This window comes from Hippocampus bargibanti, linkage group LG02, assembly GCF_051943395.1.
Source record: "Hippocampus bargibanti isolate YZ-2025 linkage group LG02, ASM5194339v1, whole genome shotgun sequence".
Taxonomy (NCBI): domain Eukaryota; kingdom Metazoa; phylum Chordata; class Actinopteri; order Syngnathiformes; family Syngnathidae; genus Hippocampus; species Hippocampus bargibanti.
This window is the reverse complement of record NC_142735.1, coordinates 21358064-21382779: the sequence shown is the minus strand read 5'-3', so window position 1 is coordinate 21382779 and position 24716 is coordinate 21358064. Positions and strand designations below refer to the sequence as shown.

General features: G+C 43.2%; 1 protein-coding gene across 7 annotated transcripts; it reads left to right on the top strand.

Moving 5' to 3' along the window:
- Positions 1 to 1395: 1395 nt before the first annotated feature.
- On the top strand, positions 1396 to 24171 carry LOC148901915 (EH domain-binding protein 1-like). Of its 7 annotated transcripts, XM_088990020.1 has the most exons (24): positions 1703 to 1981; positions 2891 to 2948; positions 3073 to 3168; positions 3342 to 3395; positions 3469 to 3647; positions 3716 to 3861; positions 4215 to 4424; positions 5766 to 5900; positions 5977 to 6096; positions 6174 to 6317; positions 7252 to 7428; positions 7545 to 7604; positions 7684 to 7774; positions 19451 to 19547; positions 19626 to 19792; positions 19884 to 19932; positions 20699 to 21208; positions 21287 to 21326; positions 21407 to 21450; positions 21553 to 21664; positions 21746 to 21845; positions 21951 to 22024; positions 22130 to 22244; positions 23046 to 24171. In XM_088990020.1, exons 1-24 carry the CDS (start codon positions 1878 to 1880, stop codon positions 23131 to 23133), a joined length of 2970 nt encoding a protein of 989 aa, XP_088846146.1. In that variant the 5' UTR covers positions 1703 to 1877; the 3' UTR covers positions 23134 to 24171. The 7 variants fall into 7 exon arrangements, with proteins under 7 accessions (XP_088846143.1, XP_088846146.1, XP_088846141.1 ...); XM_088990015.1 differs by lacking the exons at positions 1703 to 1981; positions 2891 to 2948; positions 3073 to 3168; ... (8 more) ...; positions 7545 to 7604; positions 7684 to 7774 and adding exons at positions 12250 to 13958; positions 14033 to 14089; positions 14425 to 16697; ... (2 more) ...; positions 17288 to 17764; positions 18023 to 19258; XM_088990016.1 differs by lacking the exons at positions 1703 to 1981; positions 2891 to 2948; positions 3073 to 3168; ... (8 more) ...; positions 7545 to 7604; positions 7684 to 7774 and adding exons at positions 13932 to 14089; positions 14425 to 16697; positions 16776 to 16812; ... (1 more) ...; positions 17288 to 17764; positions 18023 to 19258.
- The last annotated feature ends 545 nt before the right edge of the window (positions 24172 to 24716 follow it).

The following is a 24716-nucleotide window of genomic DNA, read 5'->3' as shown; positions in this document are numbered from 1 at the left end:
CGTAAAATGTTGAAAGTAAATTTGACTTGCTAAGTATCAGTGTATCTGCTAACTCATGAGTGGAATAGCTCAGCTGGTAAAGTGGCTGTCTCACAATTTGAAGTTCGCAGGTTGTGTTGCGAACAGCCTGTTTATTCTTCTGGCCTCATTCTCTTTCGTGTACCTCTTTAGGCGACTGGCCAAGGCCTGGAGCCTTTGTTTGGCAGTTTCGAGTGCTTCAGGTATGGTTATCTGCATGTACCTCTTGGGTATTGGCCTTTTATTCACACCTCTCTGGGTCTGCGTCAATTGACTCACATCTTTCCGAGCCGCCTTGATCTTGGCCTCCAACCGTCTTTTCCATGGTGGGTAATGAATCTTGTGGCTCTCATGGTTGCTCTTGTAGCCAAGCATGTCTAGGATCACTGATGCTGAGGTGTATATCAGCTCATTGGTTTCCGTGATCGTTCCGGTCGGGATCGTTCTCAGTGCTGCATTCACAGTTTCCATGAGACTTTCAGGTGGTACTTCACATAGCCGTTGTAATCGGTGCCTTCGTTGCCCAGTTTTCATTCTTGCCATGATCTTATCTCTCAGGTCATTTGCTGCCTCGCTCAGCATTTCATTTATTGGGGCTGGCTTCCCAATCTCATTATTCATTGGGGCTTGCCTCCCAATCTCTGGTTGAACCTCTTCCTGTGATGTGGCAGCCGAGGGCCCTTCACATCGGAATTTGTGTTGTACCTCATCAATCTCAAGTTGTGATAGCAATTGCCGTTTGTGGATATTGGAACACTGAGCTACTAGTTGTTTCGTGGTCAACCGTGACTGTGGGTTTCGAAGTAACCATTCAGCCCCCATTCTCCGCATGTAACCCCTCTGACTAGGGTTGCTTGAGTAGTAGCATTCCAACATAGCCATGTTATCGCATCTCGTCCATCTCCGCTTTGTTCCAGTAGCCCATTTTTCATCAGGGTGCTCTGGTTCCCCAGCACCTGACGCAGACCTTGTTTGGCCGGGCGACGTCTGAGCCGGCATGTCATTCCATTTATTGTCTCTCATCATTGTATGAGGTAGGCATTAGCGTGAAGGGTCTTGCCCAAGGACCCACACTGGATGATGTCATTGTGCTCATTTCTGCTCATTTTCTCTGCCACAAGTGGGATTCGAACCCTCGTCTCCCATATGCCAAACCGATGCCTTATCAACTGAGCTATCCAGCCGCTTATATATATATATATATATATATATATATATATATATATATATATATTATATATATATATATATATATATATATATATATATATATATATATTCTCTCATAATGTATATCTATGTCTGCTACACAAGGATTCATCCACATCATGTTGTCAGAGCCATCACATATGAAATAAAAACAAACCGCATGAGTTCTCATAAATTGTGGCAACGTATGATGGCTGCCCTTTAGCTTCAGCCATGAGTGGCCTTGACAGATGATCAGCCAATCCAGGGGTCGTCCAATCACATCTCACAAAATGTTTTGTTTGGCATCAAGATTACAACTCGAAATTGTTTATTTTCCTTCTGCAATGTAATACTGTATTTGTGTTTCTTTTGTCCTTGCGTTGGAGCACATGACGACAAAGCGAGTGTTTTTTAATTTTTCCCTATGTTTTATTTTGTGAAAAATACGGATGCCCGGCGACTTCCTGTGTGTCCTTGTTAGTGTGAATTGACGTGAGACCGTCCGGGGGAGTCTTTTCGGACTCGGAGGCGAGTGCCAGTGGTCCTCCTTCAATCCAGCCAGGTCGTCGTCGAGACAGGTGTTTTTTTCACCCCGCGAACGGGCGAAACGGTCACGGAGACCAAGTTTGCCGTCATTCATGTGGGCTTCTGGAAACAAATAATCGACGATGACTTCGGTTTGGAAGCGACTCCAGCGTGTGGGAAAAAAGGCGTCCAAGTTTCACTTCGCTGCTTCATTCCACCAACTTGTGCTGGAAAGCTCCAGTAAATGGTGAGTGATTATATCTTCAACTGCTTCACGTCTTATTACGTTAATACGTTTCATTTTAGCAACGTCCCGCTTCCGCCCACTTTTTCAAAACGCCTTTGTATATTGTATACTTTGATATATGATAAATGTTATTTGAAATTGGGCCAATTTTATGGGTGTTGATATTTGTTTTGACTTGTTTTTGGGAGGCAACGACACGCCCATTTACTTCCGGGTCTTGATGCTGAGGAAGGCACGGTGCGAAAATGGCACACAAAAAAACGCTATCAGCTCTTAAAACTCAGTCGATTTGTTTGGATAATTACGTGGAGCAATGAGGAATAACTACTCGGAAATTTGTTAGAATTGTAATATTTTTGTGACCTATTTTTATTGGGAGAAAAAAACAAGACAAAAAAATTATTGAGTAAACTACTTATTTAAGATACAAATGCAGGTCTTCAAAAAAATACAAATAAGGAAAACTTGTATCTGTGTCATCTGCATTTACTTGAATGTAATGGCAAATATTGCACCGTCATGCACCCACCATGAATAAACACTGGGTAGCAGGTGTTGGATGGCTTTTCATGTTAAATCCGTTCAAGGTTCAGTGTCTATTTTGGGTAAAGTTATGCAGTGACACATGCGTGCAAACACCCAAACATTGCGGCTGCGCTGTCTTTTCTATCACTGTCACAAGTTTTGCCCCTGCCCTGATGACAAAAGTCACCTCTCGGTCACAGAAGAATATATTTATGAATGAAAGAGTTAAAAGGTGTATAATGTTTTTTTAAAGGAGGATAACGGCGAAGGGTATATCTCATGTCACCCTGTGGTTAACTGCAACATGTGACCCCCAAAAGTGGACCCTCTGGCACATGTTTATGAATAATTTTTGTAATGTCTGGCCATCTTGTGTTCCTCCAGGCAACCTGACAAACTGAGAGTGATATGGATCAGAAGAAGCAGACGTTACAGCACCAAGGTGAGAAAGGAACTTTTTTGCTGATGTGTTGTCGGCTACAATATGTGAACATGGCTGTTACAACATTCACTGTATGTCAACTGGAAAAACAAATGTCGTTCTGTTGTTTGATGTCATCATCCAGCTCCACAGTTGGCAGCCAGGGATTCAGAACCCCTACAGAGGTCTGGTACTCTGGCAGGTGCCTGAGAGTTTGGACATTACAGTTACACTTTTCAAGGTGGGAATAGGAAGTTTAATAATCAAATATAATAATAATAATAATAATGTTTTCTTTATAAGCGCCTTTCAAAACTCTCAAGGACACTTTATGGATACTTTGCTGCCTCCATTCAATTTTACATCTGTCTAATGTTACGTCGTTGAGGCATCCATTTATTTTTCTGTCAACAGGAGCCAACCGCAGAGGAATTTGAGGACAAAGATTGGACTTTCGTCATTGAAAATGTAAGTCTTGATTTTGACTTTATCCATACCGCTTAACTTGACCTTTTTCAACCTTTTTCTATGGACTCGTCAGGAGACAAAGGGACGAAAGAAGGTGTTGGCCTCGACTGACATCAATATGAAGAAGTATGCCAGCGCCACGCCGGCGCAATATGACCTGACCCTCAAGTTGAAACCGCTTTCAGTGAAAGTGAAAGAAGCAACGCTCAAACTCAACTTGTCTTGCATCTTCCTCAAAGAGGGAAAAGCCACGTAAGTAAGAGCAACACCAGTCAGACGATACAAAATAATGCATGCTTTTTTCTCCCTTTATTTTACAGTGATGAGGACATGCAGAGTTTGGCCAGTCTCATGAGTTTCAAACAAAGCGACATTGGCAATCTGGATGATTTTAACGACAGTGATGATGAAATCGGCGAAGAAAGAAGGACAAGCTTTGGTTCTGGACAAGCGACGCCGGCCACTGGTAAAACGTGCTCAAATACCTTCCACAATCATTTTACAACAAGGGAGCCCCTGAATGTGAACTAAAATACTGCAAGATGTCCTTTTTTTGTTTCCCCTTTTCATTCATCTTTTACTTCACATTCCTGTCTCGACCTTTCTTATTGTTTCTGTCTCATGTCTCATAGCCCTCGAGCCTTCTACAGCAAGAATACGCGACTGGGCATGGAGGCCCGCAACCTAATCTGTCCCACATTGTGTATCTTAACAAAGATCCATTTCCATATTCTGTCATCACACTCCTCGCTCACGCTCACGTGCACGTCTCACATCAGTTGATGTTCCATCCTTCTTCTTTCCTTCCCTTTCATCCAGTAAACACAGAGATGACTCGCACAATGTCCACGGGTGTTTGCGCTTCCATCTCTGTTGCATCTCATCCTGTTCTGCCCGAATCCCATCACCCATCCGTTCCGACGCCCGCCCATCAGACCGTGCCATCTGTCTTTGCCTACTTACCTTCGGCCTTCACACAAGCTCACCCTCCTGCACTTCCCAAAATTTTTCAGCCTCGTTCTGGATCAGGTATCGCAAATGGTGTCTTCCCTTCAAATGAAACACCTTGAATGAAAGACAATAGAAGGGATTCTGTGTATAAATATTTAGAGTTGCTGCATAGTACATTTTTGAGAGTACATTTTACTCTAAACCACAGGTGTCAAAGTCAAGGCCCGCGGCCCAAATCCGGCCCGCCACGTAATTTTTTTCGGCCCGCGAAAGCAAATCAAACATGTTAAATTCCATGATGATTGCTAAAATCTGAGCCAAAATTTCATATTTTTGGATGTCAACCACAATAAAAGTCATTATTCTTGACTTCAGATTTGAAAACGAGTTATTCATTAATTTGCTGTGTGCTCTATATGTAATATTTGAAGGGATTTAAATATTCTAATGGGTTCCCCAAATTCATAACGGCCCTCGAGAGGAAACCATAACTACAATGTGGCCCACGGCAAAAAATGACTTTGACACCCCTGCTCTAAACAGACAATATTTGGCCCCAATCGAAACAGAGTAAAATTTGATCGTAAAATGTTGAAAGTAAATTTGACTTGCTAAGTATCAGTGTATCTGCTAACTCATGAGTGGAATAGCTCAGCTGGTAAAGTGGCTGTCTCACAATTTGAAGTTTGTTGGATTGGATTGGATTGGATTGGATTAGCCTTTATTAGTCTCAAAGTGGAGAAATGTACATTTCACAACAGCAAAGTGATGAAAGTAAGAGAAAAGGAAAAGAAGAAGTAGAAAAGACAAAATACAGGACCTGCTGTAAAGGCATCCACTGACGTGGCGCAGTTTTGAAGTCAAAACAGCAACAAAAACAAAAAAAAACTAAATAACTAATAATTGGATTGAATTGGATTTGCCTTTATTAGTCTTGCAGTGGAGAAATTTACATTTCACAGCAGCAAAGTGATGAAAGAACACAACACAAAAGACACAGACAGTCATTCAATCTGAAACACTTTATGCACCCTCTTTGTTGTATACAGCAGTTCTAGAAGAAAGATGAGAGGATAAAAGCGTCCTTTTCACCAGTGGATCAGGGCTGTGGAACGTGCACATTTGCTACAAGATAAATGTTGAAAGCAAACACGAAGCTGTAGGATCCATTGACGAAAAGAGACATCTCATCTCCGGTCAAATGTAAATCCACTTCAATTCCAAGCCACGACAGTTCTACATATGCAACGGCGCTCTGCGCTGACGCTCCGTTCTTCTCATTGCGGGAGTAAAATGCGCTCTATGAAATTTACTGCGTAGAAAATGATGGCTGACATGATTCAGATAAGATGGTTTCCTCATGCGAACACCCTGCTTCCGTTTTCTCTTGCATGCCTTCGCCACAAAAACTCTACTCAGCTGCCCGAAGCTCCCACAGCAACTCCACCCTGGAGGGAGGCGCTCAGTGCCTTCCCACTTTCACTTCTCCTAAAGCCCTCCCTCATTCCTCTCCTTCTTCCGTCACTTCCACCTTAACGGGGGGATCGCACGCAGGTACAACCAGAGGTTCTCTCCTCAAAGTCTGTCTCAGTTCCTTCCTATTATTTCCCTTTTGTTGCTTCCTCCTCAGCTCTGCTCAGCTCCCGCCTTCCTTTTCCGCCACAAGCTAGCGCTCCCAGAAATCCCCAAGCTGTGGAGGCTGGCTTGACGCTCACCAGACCCACCAGTCTCCCCTCTGCCCCCGAGACAGGTACAGGGACAGCATAGGCCATCGGGATGTTTTAAGCTCATTGATCCCCCCCTTCGTCTTTTTGTCCCTTCTCCCAGCTTCCTGGCAGAGTGAATGGAGGCCTCCTAAATGCCAAGCCCCACTAGCGCAGCTCTCCCTCTCTCCAAATTTCTTACATCCGTCTGTGGATGAACCTGGCCAGCCTTCTGCGGTGCACAAAAGAAAAAGAGTAGACGTGCCATGTAATGATGCTCTAGAGCAGCTGTCCTTTTTTTAACGCTTCAATGTTAAAACTTTTGAATCAGAGTGTGTTGGATGAGGGGGGGATATCTAAAATACTATCTTTTCCGCTCAGTAGGCTCTCTGTCGTACAGGGGTGGTCCATCGATGAAAAGGTTTCTTCAGCCGTCATCTGTACTTATTTGAAAGTGTTGGAATTCCACTGCTGCCCCCAACCTTAGAGCAGGGACCTATCAAAGCAGAGGTCGGGCACCGCCACCTCTGTCCATTAGGGTACAGTATATATAGGGCCAGGGTTACCAGCACAACTTTAGTTCGCTGACGAAGCTCTTCGGATGAGGAGCGAAATGTCCGACACCTTCAAAGTACAGATGACGGCTGAAGAAACCTTTTTAATCGAGGTATTTTCCGGTGTATAAGGCGCACCCCAAATGAATGGTGTATTTTCAGAAAGTTCCATATATAAGGCACACGGGACTATAAGGCGCACCTTCAATGAATGAAAAACATTTTCCAAATATAATATATAGATATTTAAGTCACTACAGTAGGGGCTGGGGTTATACACTACTTCTTCTACGGGGGTAAATTGAGTCGGTGGCTGCTGACAGTAATTGCAAGACCAGTTGTGTCTCAATATGACTTCACATGTAAAGCGTACGTGTATATAAGGCGCAGGGTAATCTTTTGAAGAAAATCAAGGTTTTTGGGTGCACCTTATACACCGGAAAATACGGTCAATGGGATAGTTACCTACTCTTGTCAGTACTACTCAAATGATGTTGAAAAGTCCATGCCCAAACATTAGTCATCAATATCAGATAAGCGTGCTGAAATAACTTGCGAGCTCACTTTGGGTTCACAGTCATGAAAAGGCTTTCCCTCTATTTCTTCTCTTCCTTCCTGTCTTTCCATCACAAAATCCTCCAATGCCAGCTTCCTCCTTCCTGCCTGTGTGCCTTCCTTTGCACCAAAAAAACCCTGGGGCTTCCGAATTTGCACCTTCCACTGTCACCGACACCCGCCCGTGTCCCTCCGTTGGTCCGTTTTCTTCTCTTGCTCCTTCTCAGGCTCCTTTAACCCAGTTTGGCTCCCTAAGTGGCCAAAGTGCAGGTATCTTGTTGACCCACTGTAAACCTTTGACTCTTCACACACGCACGGAGTGCTGTTGGCATGGAAGCGTCTTCGTGATTAGGATTTCTTACGGTGATCTTTTACGTTGCATGTAGAAATCAAGAGGCAGTTGAGCACATTAAATGAAGAGGACCAGCAGTGTACAACGCCCACAAGTAAGCATTTTTGCAAAATCGCCTATGTTTTTCTCAGGCCGTTATCAAATCAATACAAGGTCAACTTGATTCCTTTCAGGTCCTGATTCCAAAGTAGGTTCCTTTCAGGGTTTGGCATCTGGTGCTGGAGGGGCAGCGTTTGGAGTCAAAGTTGTCAGAGCATCAGCGGGGTGAGTAAAAGAGCGCCTTGTGTTTGTTTTTTTTTGGACTTCTTAGCAATGCACACACACACACACACAACATACACCCAACGTGTGTTTCTCCGTCTTGTTAAGTTTTTGAATGTTCCTCATTAGGCTCATAGAAAATGAGCGCTGAATGGGTGACGTACTTGCAAATGGTTGCTTCAAACTAATGACTTTGTTATAAACATGAATTTCTATCTGGTTTACATTGGGTCGTCACTTGACATCATGCCCCTGCCCTCATTCGTGGGTATTTGTTTGTCCTTCAGGCCTGAGAGTTTGGCCTCTCTTCTGCCCTTTAGCCCCAGAGCGCCTTCAGCTCAAGATCTCACGTATTTTGAGATGCCCAAAGCACAGATGGATCAGACGGATTTAAGCCCCACGAGGACGTCTATTGTCAAACCACACGTGTCCATTCAATTAGGAAGTCAAGTTGCCAAAGCGCGGCCCGCTCAGTCCGTGGCCCCAATTTCGGTCGATCTCCAACATATCTCCTCAAACGTTCGGACCCAACCGTTGCATTTATCTCAAATCATTACAGAAACAACTAGCAAAGGGGAAATAAGAGGGGGGCATAGAAAAGACGGTTTGAGGTAAGTGAAATTCAAAATTACCTGGTGAACTTTGTCAAGTAGTCCTTTTCCTGATACTCTTTTGCCACCCTTGCCCTTCAGAAATGAGCCCAAGACGGCATCATTGACACCTAGTTTCACAGACGACAAGTTGAACAACTATACTGTCCCATCAGAGCCGATGAAAAAAATTTCCGAGGACTATTCAGGAGAAATTTCCAAAGGACAAACATCCGATTGGAAGCAGAAAATCATCCCCACTGGTTTAATGTCCACCGCTAATCCAAACATTGCGTGCGTTACATCAGGATTTGACTCCCACTTTGGGTTCGTCTCAGGACAACAGCCAGCAACCATCATGTTACTACAAGTGGAAGTGAATACCGTTTCTCCAGACAAAGTCGGATGTGAAAAAAATCAAATTGCGGAGACCGATAAAACTCACATGTATGGAACCACGGCAGAACTCGGTCTCCCGTGTTCCGAAGACCGTCCTCCCCAAACTCGACGGGATTTACCACACCTAGATCAGAGTATGACACAGTTACAGTCAGCTTGTCCTCAACGTTCAAAAGTTCCTGGCATTCCAGCTTGTCAGCATTTAGACCTTGATGTTGATCATACTAGTGCGATGTTCCTGTCGTTACGCGCTGAAAAATTGCCTTTACCGGGCGGGTATTCAGACTTGTGTCGTATCTGGCAACGAGCTGTTCTTGACATGAATTTGAGCAAACAGGTATGGCTAACATGTCCGAGGAACACCTCTCGTGTTCTTGGGTTTCCCTCACCCCCTTTCAAGGACGTTTCATGTCTTTTCCCTGCATGGCCTGATTACTCAGTGATCGCAGGCATGCCATCAAAACAAAAGATTACAAAGACAACGCAAGAAGACCACTGGCTGAATTTGAGGAATTCATTCTCTGGCAAGCGAATGCGACCTCAAAGTGTTCTGGATCTGCATTGTTCTTGTGAGAATCAAAGGCATCGCAAAGCCATGGTAAATATGCGACCTTGTTGTCCGCGGAGATCTCACACGTATGGTTTACCTTCCTCTCCAGGTCCAAATGTTAATATGGCTAACTTTTTGGATGCTTGCCCAAGAGAAAGCAACATTATTGGTTTTGCATCTCAGGATCCAGGTCATATAGTGAGTGAGTTTTGGAGTTCGGATCAGGGCAGCTGCATTTTATTAGACAAGCACTTAGGGAAGGAATGTGTTGTGACATCACACCCCGTGACAGCAGTAGCCTCATGCTCGAATATTACTCCCTCCTGCCTTCAAAAGGCCAAAGTTCCTGGCTTTCCATCTGCACAAAAACAAAGTAAACTAGCTAAAGAAGTAAGTGGGGTGACATTTTTGTCAAGTTGTGCGAAAGAATCTATGGTTGCTGGAATGCCAACTGAAAACTATGACAAAACTGGCCTACACTGGCCTCATCAAGATACGCTGGCGAAACTCCTTTCCCTTACGATTGACAGTATAGAAGAAAAATGTCAAAATATGATCAATATTGCACCATCTTGTCCAAAGATGGCTTCCTTGCCAGGGATGCCCTCAACTAGTTCTCACTGTTTAGCGACTGCATTCCCAAGTTCACATGACTCGGTCATAAAGAAAGGAAATTCTGACATGGCTTTGGAGATAATTAATGACAAACCTGGTTTGATCGTGGCAACCGAGGAAGAAGTAACTGCTTTGAAACGAGGGTGAGTTACTAAATGTTAGAATTTAGTGTTTTTTTTTGTTTGTTTTTCAATATCACTTTCAAATGATATTTCAGAAACACAGATGGGAGAATACCACATTTAATGAGTGACACGCCATTGTCAGACAAGAGGTGGGTTGTGAGGGTTTGCAAAGTGACCGTGAAAAGGCATGACGTGATTTTGCACAAAGCACAGTTTGACTGAATTGGCATTTACCCAAATGAATTGGGTAAAAGTCGCTGTACTTGAGATGAGGACGCTTTGAAGTGTGAAGAAATGTGTACAGATTATGTGGCATGTTCAACTTCGTATGCTTTGATTTGACAACAAATTGCTTTCCAGTGAGAAACTGTGGTTATCTGACCCTACCTTGTGTGTTTTGCCTCCTAACATAAAAGTCAGGACTATACAATACACCAACTCCTTGATGATTCTGAAGTTTGACTTATATTTTCCGAATCCTTAGAAATGACCACATGGTTTCACTGAAGCAGTCACTCCAAATGAAAAGTGTTTCTGGGCAGCAGATACTCGTGCAATATCCTACAGATAGGATCGGTCTATGCAAAGATCTACCCGAGACATCTACAAAACACGCTAACCACACGGTGACGACTGAAGAAACTCTCAATCCGCTTCCGTCGGTCTTGTTCACAAGTTCCTTCCCCAATGATGAAGTGACGAGGATGACCGTTATAAACATGACGCCGATAGGCTCACTGCCCAGCGGTATACTTGACTGTGACATGAAACGAGCTAGCCAATGCCGGAATCGGAGCATGGTGGCTATCCATCCCTGTTGCCCAAGTGTGTCCTGTATTCCTGGTACACCGTCACTGAGTGAAACCAGTTCTAGATGTTGGTTATGGCAGCCAGTGCTACGTTTTAAGAAGGCAGGGAAGACTGTCATAATTCAAGATGGACCTAGCAATGATGAAATGAAAACCATGGTGTTATTGACACCATGTTGTCCAAGACATGAGTGCATTCCTGGAATCCCATCTGCTTTGGCACCTTCGTTCATTTTTCACTCGTCGGGTATGGCCCACTTCCTCCCAACCTTTCCGGCCTCCTCCAGCATGGCTGGGTTTCCGTCTTTGATCAAAGCCGACGGCAAAGCCTGGGACGTGATTGGAATGACCCAATTCTTATGGGAGAGCGGGAATAAAATTAGGTCTGAATTTATCCTAGAGAGCAACAAAATGCAAAAAGATATGAAAGGAGCTGTTTCTCTTCTTCAGTGTTGCCCAAGGGAAACAAGTCTTCCGGGTTGGCCCTCTGCACACCAATTGAGATGGACTCATGATCTTGAGGAACTCAGTATGGTTAGCCTTTCAAGATCATGCTCAAAGGTGTCAGCAATACCAGGATTTCCATCACTTACTAAAATAAGTGGATGGACAGTCAACGGAAAGCCACCCTTAGAGCCCAGAATGACAAAAAGGAAGACAGCTTTGATAGAAAAGTTTCACAAAGATGTGAGGACAATGAAGACAATGGCTTCCCTTGTACCATCCTGTCCAAAAGTGGCCATAGTTGCAGGTTTCCCCACTCACCCGAGCCCTCCAGCTGCATATTGTGCACCAAATATGATCAGCCTTTATACATGTTGCTCCCGTGTTTCAAGCGTACCCGGTTTTGCATCGGTTGATGGAAGTGAGAGCATTGGATGGGTGATGGCAGATGAGTCATTGTCAAAGAAGAAGACTAAGACAAAGAAGACCTTCATACCCAACACAACTGATGAGCCAAAAAAGAAATGGAAAAACATGCATTCTCTTGTTCCATCTTGTACTCAAGTCTCACATGTTTCTGGCATCCCATGCAATCCACATCCCAAAATTCTCCACTATGGCACAAATATCACAAACCTCCTTCCGCTGTGCCCTCTAGTTTCTACGGTTCTTGGATTGCCATCGGTTGAGGACAACATGGAAGGATGGACTGTTGACCCGGTTCAATTGATTCAGAAACCACAGAAGAACGGAAAGCTGAAGATAAACCACTTACCAGCTGGCTTGGACATAGCCAAGGACATGTTTGCCATTGTACCTTCTTGTCCAGAGGCATCCCAAATCCATGGACTTCCCTCAGCACTTCAAAGCAAATCCAAGGTTCACAAAAACATGATCCGTTTGGTACCTTGCTGCAGAAACAACTAGCAAAGGGGAAATAAGAGGGGGGCATAGAAAAGACGGTTTGAGGTAAGTGAAATTCAAAATTACCTGGTGAACTTTGTCAAGTAGTCCTTTTCCTGATACTCTTTTGCCACCCTTGCCCTTCAGAAATGAGCCCAAGACGGCATCATTGACACCTAGTTTCACAGACGACAAGTTGAACAACTATACTGTCCCATCAGAGCCGATGAAAAAAATTTCCGAGGACTATTCAGGAGAAATTTCCAAAGGACAAACATCCGATTGGAAGCAGAAAATCATCCCCACTGGTTTAATGTCCACCGCTAATCCAAACATTGCGTGCGTTACATCAGGATTTGACTCCCACTTTGGGTTCGTCTCAGGACAACAGCCAGCAACCATCATGTTACTACAAGTGGAAGTGAATACCGTTTCTCCAGACAAAGTCGGATGTGAAAAAAATCAAATTGCGGAGACCGATAAAACTCACATGTATGGAACCACGGCAGAACTCGGTCTCCCGTGTTCCGAAGACCGTCCTCCCCAAACTCGACGGGATTTACCACACCTAGATCAGAGTATGACACAGTTACAGTCAGCTTGTCCTCAACGTTCAAAAGTTCCTGGCATTCCAGCTTGTCAGCATTTAGACCTTGATGTTGATCATACTAGTGCGATGTTCCTGTCGTTACGCGCTGAAAAATTGCCTTTACCGGGCGGGTATTCAGACTTGTGTCGTATCTGGCAACGAGCTGTTCTTGACATGAATTTGAGCAAACAGGTATGGCTAACATGTCCGAGGAACACCTCTCGTGTTCTTGGGTTTCCCTCACCCCCTTTCAAGGACGTTTCATGTCTTTTCCCTGCATGGCCTGATTACTCAGTGATCGCAGGCATGCCATCAAAACAAAAGATTACAAAGACAACGCAAGAAGACCACTGGCTGAATTTGAGGAATTCATTCTCTGGCAAGCGAATGCGACCTCAAAGTGTTCTGGATCTGCATTGTTCTTGTGAGAATCAAAGGCATCGCAAAGCCATGGTAAATATGCGACCTTGTTGTCCGCGGAGATCTCACACGTATGGTTTACCTTCCTCTCCAGGTCCAAATGTTAATATGGCTAACTTTTTGGATGCTTGCCCAAGAGAAAGCAACATTATTGGTTTTGCATCTCAGGATCCAGGTCATATAGTGAGTGAGTTTTGGAGTTCGGATCAGGGCAGCTGCATTTTATTAGACAAGCACTTAGGGAAGGAATGTGTTGTGACATCACACCCCGTGACAGCAGTAGCCTCATGCTCGAATATTACTCCCTCCTGCCTTCAAAAGGCCAAAGTTCCTGGCTTTCCATCTGCACAAAAACAAAGTAAACTAGCTAAAGAAGTAAGTGGGGTGACATTTTTGTCAAGTTGTGCGAAAGAATCTATGGTTGCTGGAATGCCAACTGAAAACTATGACAAAACTGGCCTACACTGGCCTCATCAAGATACGCTGGCGAAACTCCTTTCCCTTACGATTGACAGTATAGAAGAAAAATGTCAAAATATGATCAATATTGCACCATCTTGTCCAAAGATGGCTTCCTTGCCAGGGATGCCCTCAACTAGTTCTCACTGTTTAGCGACTGCATTCCCAAGTTCACATGACTCGGTCATAAAGAAAGGAAATTCTGACATGGCTTTGGAGATAATTAATGACAAACCTGGTTTGATCGTGGCAACCGAGGAAGAAGTAACTGCTTTGAAACGAGGGTGAGTTACTAAATGTTAGAATTTAGTGTTTTTTTTTGTTTGTTTTTCAATATCACTTTCAAATGATATTTCAGAAACACAGATGGGAGAATACCACATTTAATGAGTGACACGCCATTGTCAGACAAGAGGTGGGTTGTGAGGGTTTGCAAAGTGACCGTGAAAAGGCATGACGTGATTTTGCACAAAGCACAGTTTGACTGAATTGGCATTTACCCAAATGAATTGGGTAAAAGTCGCTGTACTTGAGATGAGGACGCTTTGAAGTGTGAAGAAATGTGTACAGATTATGTGGCATGTTCAACTTCGTATGCTTTGATTTGACAACAAATTGCTTTCCAGTGAGAAACTGTGGTTATCTGACCCTACCTTGTGTGTTTTGCCTCCTAACATAAAAGTCAGGACTGTACAATACACCAACTCATTGATGATTCTGAAGTTTGACTTATATTTTCCGAATCCTTAGAAATGACCACATGGTTTCACTGAAGCAGTCACTCCAAATGAAAAGTGTTTCTGGGCAGCAGATACTCGTGCAATATCCTACAGATAGGATCGGTCTATGCAAAGATCTACCCGAGACATCTACAAAACACGCTAACCACACGGTGACGACTGAAGAAACTCTCAATCCGCTTCCGTCGGTCTTGTTCACAAGTTCCTTCCCCAATGATGAAGTGACGAGGATGACCGTTACAAACATGACGCCGATAGGCTCACTGCCCAGCGGTATACTTGACTGTGACATGAAACGAGCTAGCCAATGCCGGAATCGGAGCATGGTGGCTATCCATCCCTGTTGCCCAAGTGTGTCCTGTATTCCTGGTACACCGTCACTGAGTGAAACCAGTTCTAGATGTTGGTTATGGCAGCCAGTGCTACGTTTTAAGAAGGCAGGGAAGACTGTCATAATTCAAGATGGACCTAGCAATGATGAAATGAAAACCATGGTGTTATTGACACCATGTTGTCCAAGACATGAGTGCATTCCTGGAATCCCATCTGCTTTGGCACCTTCGTTCATTTTTCACTCGTCGGGTATGGCCCACTTCCTCCCAACCTTTCCGGCCTCCTCCAGCATGGCTGGGTTTCCATCTTTGATCACAGCCGACGGCAAAGCCTGGGACGTGATTGGAATGACCCAATTCTTATGGAAGAGCGGGAATAAAATTAGGTCTGAATTTATCCTAGAGAGCAACAAAATGCAAAAAGATATGAAAGGAGCTGTTTCTCTTCTTCAGTGTTGCCCAAGGGAAACAAGTCTTCCGGGTTGGCCCTCTGCACACCAATTAAGATGGACTCATGATCTTGAGGAACTCAGTATGGTTAGCCTTTCAAGATCATGCTCAAAGGTGTCAGCAATACCAGGATTTCCATCACTTACTAAAATAAGTGGATGGACAGTCAACGGAAAGCCACCCTTAGAGCCCAGATTGACAAAAAGGAAGACAGCTTTGATAGAAAAGTTTCACAAAGATGTGAGGACAATGAAGACAATGGCTTCCCTTGTACCATCCTGTCCAAAAGTGGCCATAGTTGCAGGTTTCCCCACTCACCCGAGCCCTCCAGCTGCATATTGTGCACCAAATATGATCAGCCTTTATACATGTTGCTCCCGTGTTTCAAGCGTACCCGGTTTTGCATCGGTTGATGGAAGTGAGAGCATTGGATGGGTGATGGGAGATGAGTCATTGTCAAAGAAGAAGACTAAGACAAAGAAGACCTTCATACCCAACACAACTGATGAGCCCAAAAAGAAATGGAAAAACATGCATTCTCTTGTCCCATCTTGTCCTCAAGTCTCACATGTTTCTGGCATCCCATGCAATCCACATCCCAAAATTCTCCACTATGGCACAAATATCACAAACCTCCTTCCGCTGTGCCCTCTAGTTTCTACGGTTCTTGGATTGCCATCGGTTGAGGACAACATGGAAGGATGGACTGTTGACCCGGTTCAATTGATTCAGAAACCACAGAAGAACGGAAAGCTGAAGATAAACCACTTACCAGCTGGCTTGGACATAGCCAAGGACATGTTTGCCATTGTACCTTCTTGTCCAGAGGCATCCCAAATCCATGGACTTCCCTCAGCACTTCAAAGCAAATCCAAGGTTCACAAAAACATGATCCGTTTGGTACCTTGCTGCCCGAGGTCGTCATCTTTGAAAGGCTTTGCTTCCATTCCTACAACACCAGTTGTGGGGTGGCTACATGAAAGAAAACCCATCCTGAGAGCATCACAGAGAACGTTGCCCGAGAGGATTATTCCACCTGCTGGGCAGAAACAAAACTGGAGCGGTATGGCAAAAATTGTAGCATCCTGTCCCAATAAGACGAGACTCTATGGCTTTCCATGTGCTCAAGTTCTGAACAAACCATCGGATGTTGTCAACTTATACTCAACAGCTCCCTACAGTTCCCGTACCCCGGGTTTCCCATCAGCGAGGATGCTTAGTTTTGAACCTTTGAAGACAGATCGACAGGACTCCCTCGACAAGTTTTTATTTGTGGACCTGCAAAAGTGCAAGACGGGTATAGTGCCTGAATCCCCTGAAATCCATCAGCATAAACATGACGAAATGAAGCATATTGTCTCAGTAACTCCATCGTGCCCACGTATGACTACAATTCCTGGGATGCCAAGCAAAGAAATTAATGAGTTGTCTCCTGTGACTGGGTTTTCAAATCAACCAGAAGCGACACATGGTAATGGCACCGTCACAAGACTTGGATCTGGTGAGATATTTGTACTGTCAACATCTGGATCATGTTGAGATTCTTCCTTGAATTTTACACTGTTTGCTTCTATAACAGAGGCAAAATGCAAAGACCCGACACGTCACAAGACACTGTAAGTAAAGGCATCCACTGCATGTGTTTTGCTGTGAGCCTAACGTGGAATGCCTGTATCATCGTGTATCCAAATGTATATACTGTATTATGTCGCTGTGGGATTGATGTGGATGACATCATTGAATTTGGATCTTCAGCCTAACCAAAGAATTGGCAGCCGAGGAGGCCCAAGCACAGCGGAAAGATGGGGCGTCGGAGCCCGAAGTGGTCTTGGACTGGGAAATATTGGAGTGTGATGGAAATGCAGAAAAACAGACAACGTCATTGCCTTCAGCAGGGGCGGAAGAGCCTCCTGGAATAGTCCAAACTCTTGTGGATGTTCTCCATAAAGGGTAAGTGACTTGGAATGTGGAGCATTCCAATCCAGACATTTGGCGGGATCTTTCCTAGTCCCAGAACAAGCCATTCATTATCTTCTTCTCCATGTGAATCATTTGTTTCTTATTGCCCCTGAACTATTCAATTTTTCACAGCTACGAAACAGTAGCATCCATTTTGGGCCCATCTGATTCGTCGTCTCTGCCTGAGAACGATCTTCACCTGACTGTCGATTCATCATTGCATCCAACATATGAGACTGTCATCTCTTCATGTGAAGATATGCCTCATTGTGTGGACGTTGACTGCGCCCGAGATGAGGGTATTCCTTTATCAGAGCAATTTGAGGACGATTACCTTGGAGAGGATCAATTGGTACCCCCATCACCGCCTTCTGACAGCGATGATGCATTTATGGTTTGTTTAAGTATGAAGAAATGGCCACCCTTAACCACAGCAGACCTTACCGGCATATCATTGGACGTTCGACACGAGGAAGAAGAACCTTTGCTTGATGAGTGGAAGACAAATGATCAGGACTCGGCAAGCACATCCGAATGCATTGACAGTTTATCAGTCAGGGATCGGAATGCCACACTTGACTTCGAAACAGCTTCCAAATTGGAATCTGGGTGAGTGTTTCATAAGAACAACCCGTCCAACGTTCGCTTTTGAGTGCACGAAGTGTAGGTTTGATACTCCTGCATTTGATTTGTGTGAAAGTTCTCATCAATGACTGCCATTGTCATTTGGAGTTGTAAAAGGTTTAGGAGGTGGAAGGTGAACTGCGATTGAGTGGCCCAACCGTTTCCTTGGTGTGCTGCATGGAGTGGAAAGAGTGCAAACTCAACTGCAAAAATGTCTGAACTGTTTCTCTTTTCATTCTTAAGCCTCCAACGAGCACATGCTGATGGAACCCCTCTGCGTCCTACAATAACGCAACCATTGACAGATGCCAAATCAAACCCAGAGCTACAATTTGATAAGACTTCAGATGATCCACATCTCTGTATGATTGAAGCACACGCACAGATCATGGTCTCTCAGCAAGATAAAACAGTTCTAGGAATTCAACAAACAGGATGGGACCTGGAACAATACAACATTTTACAAAAACCAGACCACGATCAAAATTTGGATGGGTCTTCTGTCCTTCATGAGGTTGCTCCAATCCAGTCTCGTGAGATCATTTTCACACGACCTGTCAACGATCCTTTTCTCTCTTCTGGTAGTAGCATTCCTGTGGATGGAGATGAATTTGCCCAAACCGGCAAAAAATGTTCTTCTGAGGTCGAGACAGTAGCAGGAACAAAATATGCTCAAGAAGCAACAGTCCAGCAACCCGTTTTCTTGGAAACAAAGGAACATAAAAGCATGGCATTAAAAGCAGAGCTACAGGATAATTCTGTTGAGCAACATACACCCTTGTCAATTATCAAAAGGATTGGACAGCAACACAGTGAAATCAACAGAAAGCAACCCATCCCAAAGCCTCGACTGAGGAAATGTGCCAGTGAAGAAGAGCCCCATCCAGAAGGTCAGACTGGCCAGCTCCTGGACGATGACAAAAGGATATTGAAAGAGCAAGCGTTGACTGTTCACGATACGACACGACCCTCATATTTTCCTGTACCAAAACCAAGAGCTAAGAAGTGTCTTAGCGGTTCATTCCCGGTTGATGGTCCAGTAACGGGAATGACGGCCAGTAACGGCCGTGAAGTAAATCACCGCGATGAGCATGGGGGCTTACCTGTTCCACTTCCCAGAACCGGGAAGCACTTCGACACGTCACTTTTCAACAACGCAGACATCTTGGACTCATTTCAAGGAAAGCCAGAGACCACCTGTGGAGCAGGAGAGGATGGATCAGAATTATGGGCTTCACATATAATCACTGAAAAAGGATCCTGTGATCCAGGCAATGCAAATGAATCTCCATCTCCTTACTTAACAGAAAATAGAGACCTAAATAAGGCGTCGGATGCATTGATCAAAGGTGCATCTCTAAAAGATGGGCTTATCCCGCCAAGAAAAATGGAGGAATCCTTTTCCTGCTCAGTGACATCAACTCAGGATGACAAGCTAGACGTCAGCGCCACAAAATCAGCTGATCCAAATAATCAAAGGTTGGATATAGCAGTGTGTCTGTATATTTAGATACTGATTGTTTCGAGCAAGACAGGTAAGGGTAAAACTACAAAATAAAAGTCTTTATTATTCAAGTGTTAGCGGTGCGTGTGTGGTTTTATTTGTCTTGTGATTTGTAACTGCAGTAAAGGTTTCATTTTGGATACCTATTACATTGTTTTTGTTGACAGGGGCTGTCCGCTTGCAGACAAAAATCAGGCCCAAGTGGTTAGTTTGCACCCAACCTTGACTCCGACAAAACCTGAAGTTACGTCACCATTTCCAGAAGTAAGTTCACCCAAAAATTTAGATGAGCAATTTGTAACCAACTATGGAGTTATCTGTGATACAGATTCCATGTGGTAGAATATTTCAGAAAGTCAAAACCTGGTCACGTCAAGTCAATCTCTGCTGGAGTGGTGCAAGGAGGTCACTCAAGGTCACAAGGGACTGAAGATCAGCAACTTTAGCACCTCCTGGAGGAACGGCTTGGCGTTTTGCGCCATCTTGCACCATTTTCACCCGGAAAAGATGTAAGCAGCGTTAAACAAACACAGCGTGTGAATCAGTGACAATTTCTGCTTTCCGTGATTCTAAATGTTCCTTTTTTTTTTTTTTTTTTAGTGATTATGAATTGTTGGACCCATATGATATCAAACACAACAATAAAAGGGTAATTCATATTCAATTATTTATTCATTAGTTTATTTATTTGTAAATGTATGTGTTCATTTATTCAATTATTTATCTACTTGATCTTTCACTTTTATTTAGTTGGTTATTCGTTTATTTGTTTATTTATTTGTGTGTTTATTTTTGTTTAATTTATTCGCTTTATTTATGCATTTATTTATTCTTTTTTTAATTTTGTTGTGTATGTATTTATTTTTTATTAATTAGTTTGCTTTATTTATTGATGTGTTTATTCCTTTGTTTATTTATTTATTTTATGTATTTTTTTGTTATTCATTTATTTCATTCTTTTTATTTCATTTTTTATTTCAGCATTTATTTATTTGTTTGTTTATTTGTTCATTTATTCAATCACTCATTTGTTTGTTTATTTATTTACTTTATCATTCATTTTTATTTATTTGAATATTCATTTCTTTGTTCATTTTTAATGCATATATTTATTTATTTATTTAGGATTAATTTATTCATTTTATCTATATATTTGTTTATTTATTCGTTTTTTTATTTATGTGTATATTTATTTACTTTTGATTATTTTGTTTGCTTTATTTTTTTGTGTTTATTCCTTTGTTTATTTTTATTTATTTCTGTTTTTTCATTGTTTATTTATTTATTTCATCATTTATTTATTTATTTATTTATTTATTTATTTATTTACTTGCTTATATGTTTGTTTTTTTGTTTGTTTGTTTGTTTGTTTATTTACTGAAACTTTTTAGAAATGATTTTTCTGGATTTGACAGGCCTTTGACGGTTTTGCCGAGCTCGGAATCTCCAGGTTGATAGAGCCCTCAGACATGGTCATGCTGGCCGTGCCAGATCGGCTCATCGTCATGACATACCTCAGCCAGATTCGCACTCATTTCATGGGTCAGGAGCTAAGTGTGCTTCACATCGAAGAAGACGCCAGTGAGTCCAGCTATGCGGTCACGGGAGACCGGGAGGGTGAAGAGGACCCCGAGGCGGCGGTTCGTTACTGCACTCAAAGGCTTCACGAGGAGGGCATTGGTCTGGAGACCAACGGCTCTGTTAGCGCAGCAAACGAGGACGAAAGCAACGCGGACGTAGCTCCACCGTCCAGAACCAAACGGGAGCAAGCGTCCGGGGCCAGCGGTACCCAGTCACCGGTTGCGCCGCCAAGGACTCATTTGGCATCCAAGTGTGGATTCTCACATGTGAAAGACGCAGATCTGGTCAAGAAGCGCAGATCTCAGCGTAAGAGTGCGTCCGAAGAGGATGGCGACGCATCTGTGGTATGATCCGCTTTTTAGGATTCTGCATTGTATCTTTAATGAAAGCACTTATGTGACAGTTTCTGATTTTTTTTACAGGTTGTTGCAGAACTGGAAGACAGCGGAAGTATCAGAACCGGTCAGTGCGTTCACATGTGCAGCTACGACGAATGGATGTGTATCCAATGCATCACAACTAATCAGTGTTTTGTTTGACAGAGACAACAGGAAATTTGGCTGTTGTGGGAAGACGAGAAGGCCAGGTTAGATTTTGTTTTCCTCCCCTCCCAATCCAAAATTGTAAAACTGCAGAAAAATCAGCACTCGCTGCAGATTTTTAAATACATACGTATTTGAATATTCAGGATACCAGCCAGTATGTACTAAGTCAAATGCAAGCCCTGGAAGCAGAACAAAACCACATCGACACCAGAGCTGCTGTTGTGGAGAAGAAACTTCGACAGCTGATGGAATCAAGTAATTAATTGATTTTGAAACAAAATTCTTGTCTGAAATGTCAACACGGCGTCTCATTTGGCACATGCGTTCGCCTTACAGGCAGTGACAAGGTGGAGGAGGAAAGGCTGATTCAGGAATGGTTCATCCTGGTCAACAAGAAGAACGCTTTGATTCGAAGACAGGATCACCTGCAGCTGTTGTAAGATCTTTTCGGGGTGTGACGTAGACCAAAGAATCCATTCATGTGGCGATGATGATAACGTCATCAGGACCTACTATGTTCTAAAAGTGATCTCACCAACAGGCTAGAGGAGCACGATTTGGAAAGAAGGTTTGAGCTGTTAACCAAAGAGCTGCGAGACATCATGGCCCTCGAAGGTTTGTCCGCCACGAAGAAGAAAATATTCAATCCCGTTGTTTGAACCGTTCCGTTTCATTCTTGTCATTCTCCACAACACTTCGGTCTCGAATGCGGTCGTTCAGAGTGGCAGAAGACGCTGGCCCACAAGCAGAGAGAGCAATTGCTGCTTAAGGAGCTGGTGTCGTTGGTCAACCAGAGGGACGAACTGGTCCACAATATGGATGCCGAGGAAAGACGGTGAGGAGGAATGGATTGGATTAGCCTTTATTGGTCTAGAAGTGGATACATTTACATTTCAAAACATCAAAGTGATGGAAGGAAGAGGAAAGAAAAGGAAGAAGTAGAAAAACAAAATACAGGAGCTGCTGTAAAGGCAGCCACTCTTGCGGCGCCATCTTGAAGTCATAACAACAACAACAAAAATAATAATATGACAACACAAAGACAGTCATTCAATCTTAAGCACTTTCTGCACCATCTTTGTTGTATGAAGCAGTTGTAGATGAAAGTGTAGAGGATCAAATTGTCCTTTTCACCAGTGGATCAGGGACGTCATGGTGGAATGTGCACATCTGCTACAAGCTAAATGTTGAAAGCAAACACAAAGCTGTAGCATCCATTGACAAAAACAAATGTTCTCACATCTGCTGTCCCACGTAAATCCGCTTCAATTCCAAGCCGCAATAGTTCTACATACATATACTTCTGATCACGGGCTCCTCAAGCCATGCTCCCACTTTTTTTGTTGTTTTTGTCACTTTGTGTTTTTGTGCCTAGTGTGGAATGGATATGGGTTAAGCATTTTTGTCCATGATATTCATTAAGGAAGAGACTGCACTGAGCGGTTGCACCTTTTCGGCAGCACAGATATGCCAGCACTGTTTTTGATTTTGGAGGAATGTCAGTGCCATTTGACTGTCATCGCTGGACAGCTCTGGGGCAATTGTGCTTTTTTTTTCACCTGTAACGGGAAGCATTTTCAGAGCCCCGCTTTGTTCAGCGGAAAGGTGAACTCAAAGCTGCTTTTTCTGTCTTCAGCGCTCTGGAGGAGGACGAGCGCCTTGAACGTGGCCTGGCACAGCGCCGGAGGAAGTACGCCAAGCAACAAAAGTGTCTAATGCAGTGACCTTGGCCTTGCTAGTTGACGGAAGGCTCTCAGGAGAGGAGGTGTGTCACTCCACGTTATTGCCAAAGATTGTTATTGTATCTGATTTTATTTCAAGTTTTCCTCAGACTAGCTTTGAAAGTCTCCAAATAGGAACTGTGATCTTACTATGCCGTCTCCCTTTTTTTTTAGTTGATGCAATATTTGCAGGGTCCGTTAGCCATCTCACGGTGGCGCTAAAAAAAGCCACATCTTCGATGAGTACGCTCCTAAAGAATTACGTTTTTCATATTATTTGTCATTTCCAAGTGAATCTTCTGTTCACTTCAGCGACATTGGCCTTACCTGCTAAATCCGCTGAGACTAAACTGTCATATGTGAAATGCTTCCAGGAAAAAAAAATAGTGATCCTCAAAGTGATGTTGCTGTTGTATGTGGGATGTTACTGTTGTATGCATGTTACACAATTTATTTCTTGACTGTGCCTTGTCACTGAGGGATGTTTGTTACCAAAAAGGGCTCCTTCCCATTTTAACATTGTCTTTATTCTGCAAGAGCTTTCCAGATACATTTAAGATAAAATAACATATGACACAGACATCATTTTATTGGCAAAAATGCATTTGGTTTAAAGTCATCTTTAATTTATTGGAGCTTTTATTATTTATTGTTTTGTTTGTCTGCTGCCTGCAGAACTGCTTTTAACGTCTAACTGATTGCTGCGTGTGTATTGGGCTGCATTTGTACCTTCGGGATTGCATAGGAACTGCGTAGTCACGGGAAGATTGCACACATTTTCTGGTCATCCTCAAATGCAAAAGCAGCTGATCAAAGCTCGTAAATCAGGTTTGGATGGAATGTTGGGTTTGGACTGAAAGTACGTTTAGACTGCTGATGGGTTGTGGCGGTACTGGATTTGTCCAGAAGAATGTCAAGTGTGTGACTTTTAGGAAACTGAACTGTTTTTGTAGATGTTTTTTTTTGTTACTATTTAACATTTGTCAAGTTTGCAAAGCCCTAAATGTTTTGCTGCATTAAAAAAGTAATGTGTTGTGGAGATATTGTGAGTATTCACTTTGTCCAGAAGATTGGATTTGTTTCGTGGATAAAATCATGAAGAGAAAAGGTCACGGCAGGAGTCTTTTTAACCTTTTCAGAGACAGTGGTAACAGCAATAAACAGTGTAAAAAAGTGTTGAAAATAAGTGGAAAGGAAAGGAAGAAGAACAAAAAAAACAAAATACAGGACCTACAGTAAACAGAGCCACTTTCGCGGCACCATCTTGAAGTCAAAACAACAACAACAACAGAAACTAAATAACAAATAATGTGACCCAACACAAAAGACACCAAAAAGAGACTGAGAAAGAGATCCGCTTCAATTCCAAGGCATGACAATTCCACATACGCATTGGCGCTCTGCGCTGACGCTCTTTTTTTCTGCCCTTATCTAAGACTCAAGCGTGTCGCCTCAACAATGTTGACCCTCTTTGCATGATGCTGTTGAGCCAACATGTATTATATATTTTTTATGTTCACAGTCAGCTTTCAATTACAATTCTGGTGGAAAACCCAACACGCTCTTCCTCTGAACTTGTTAACAAC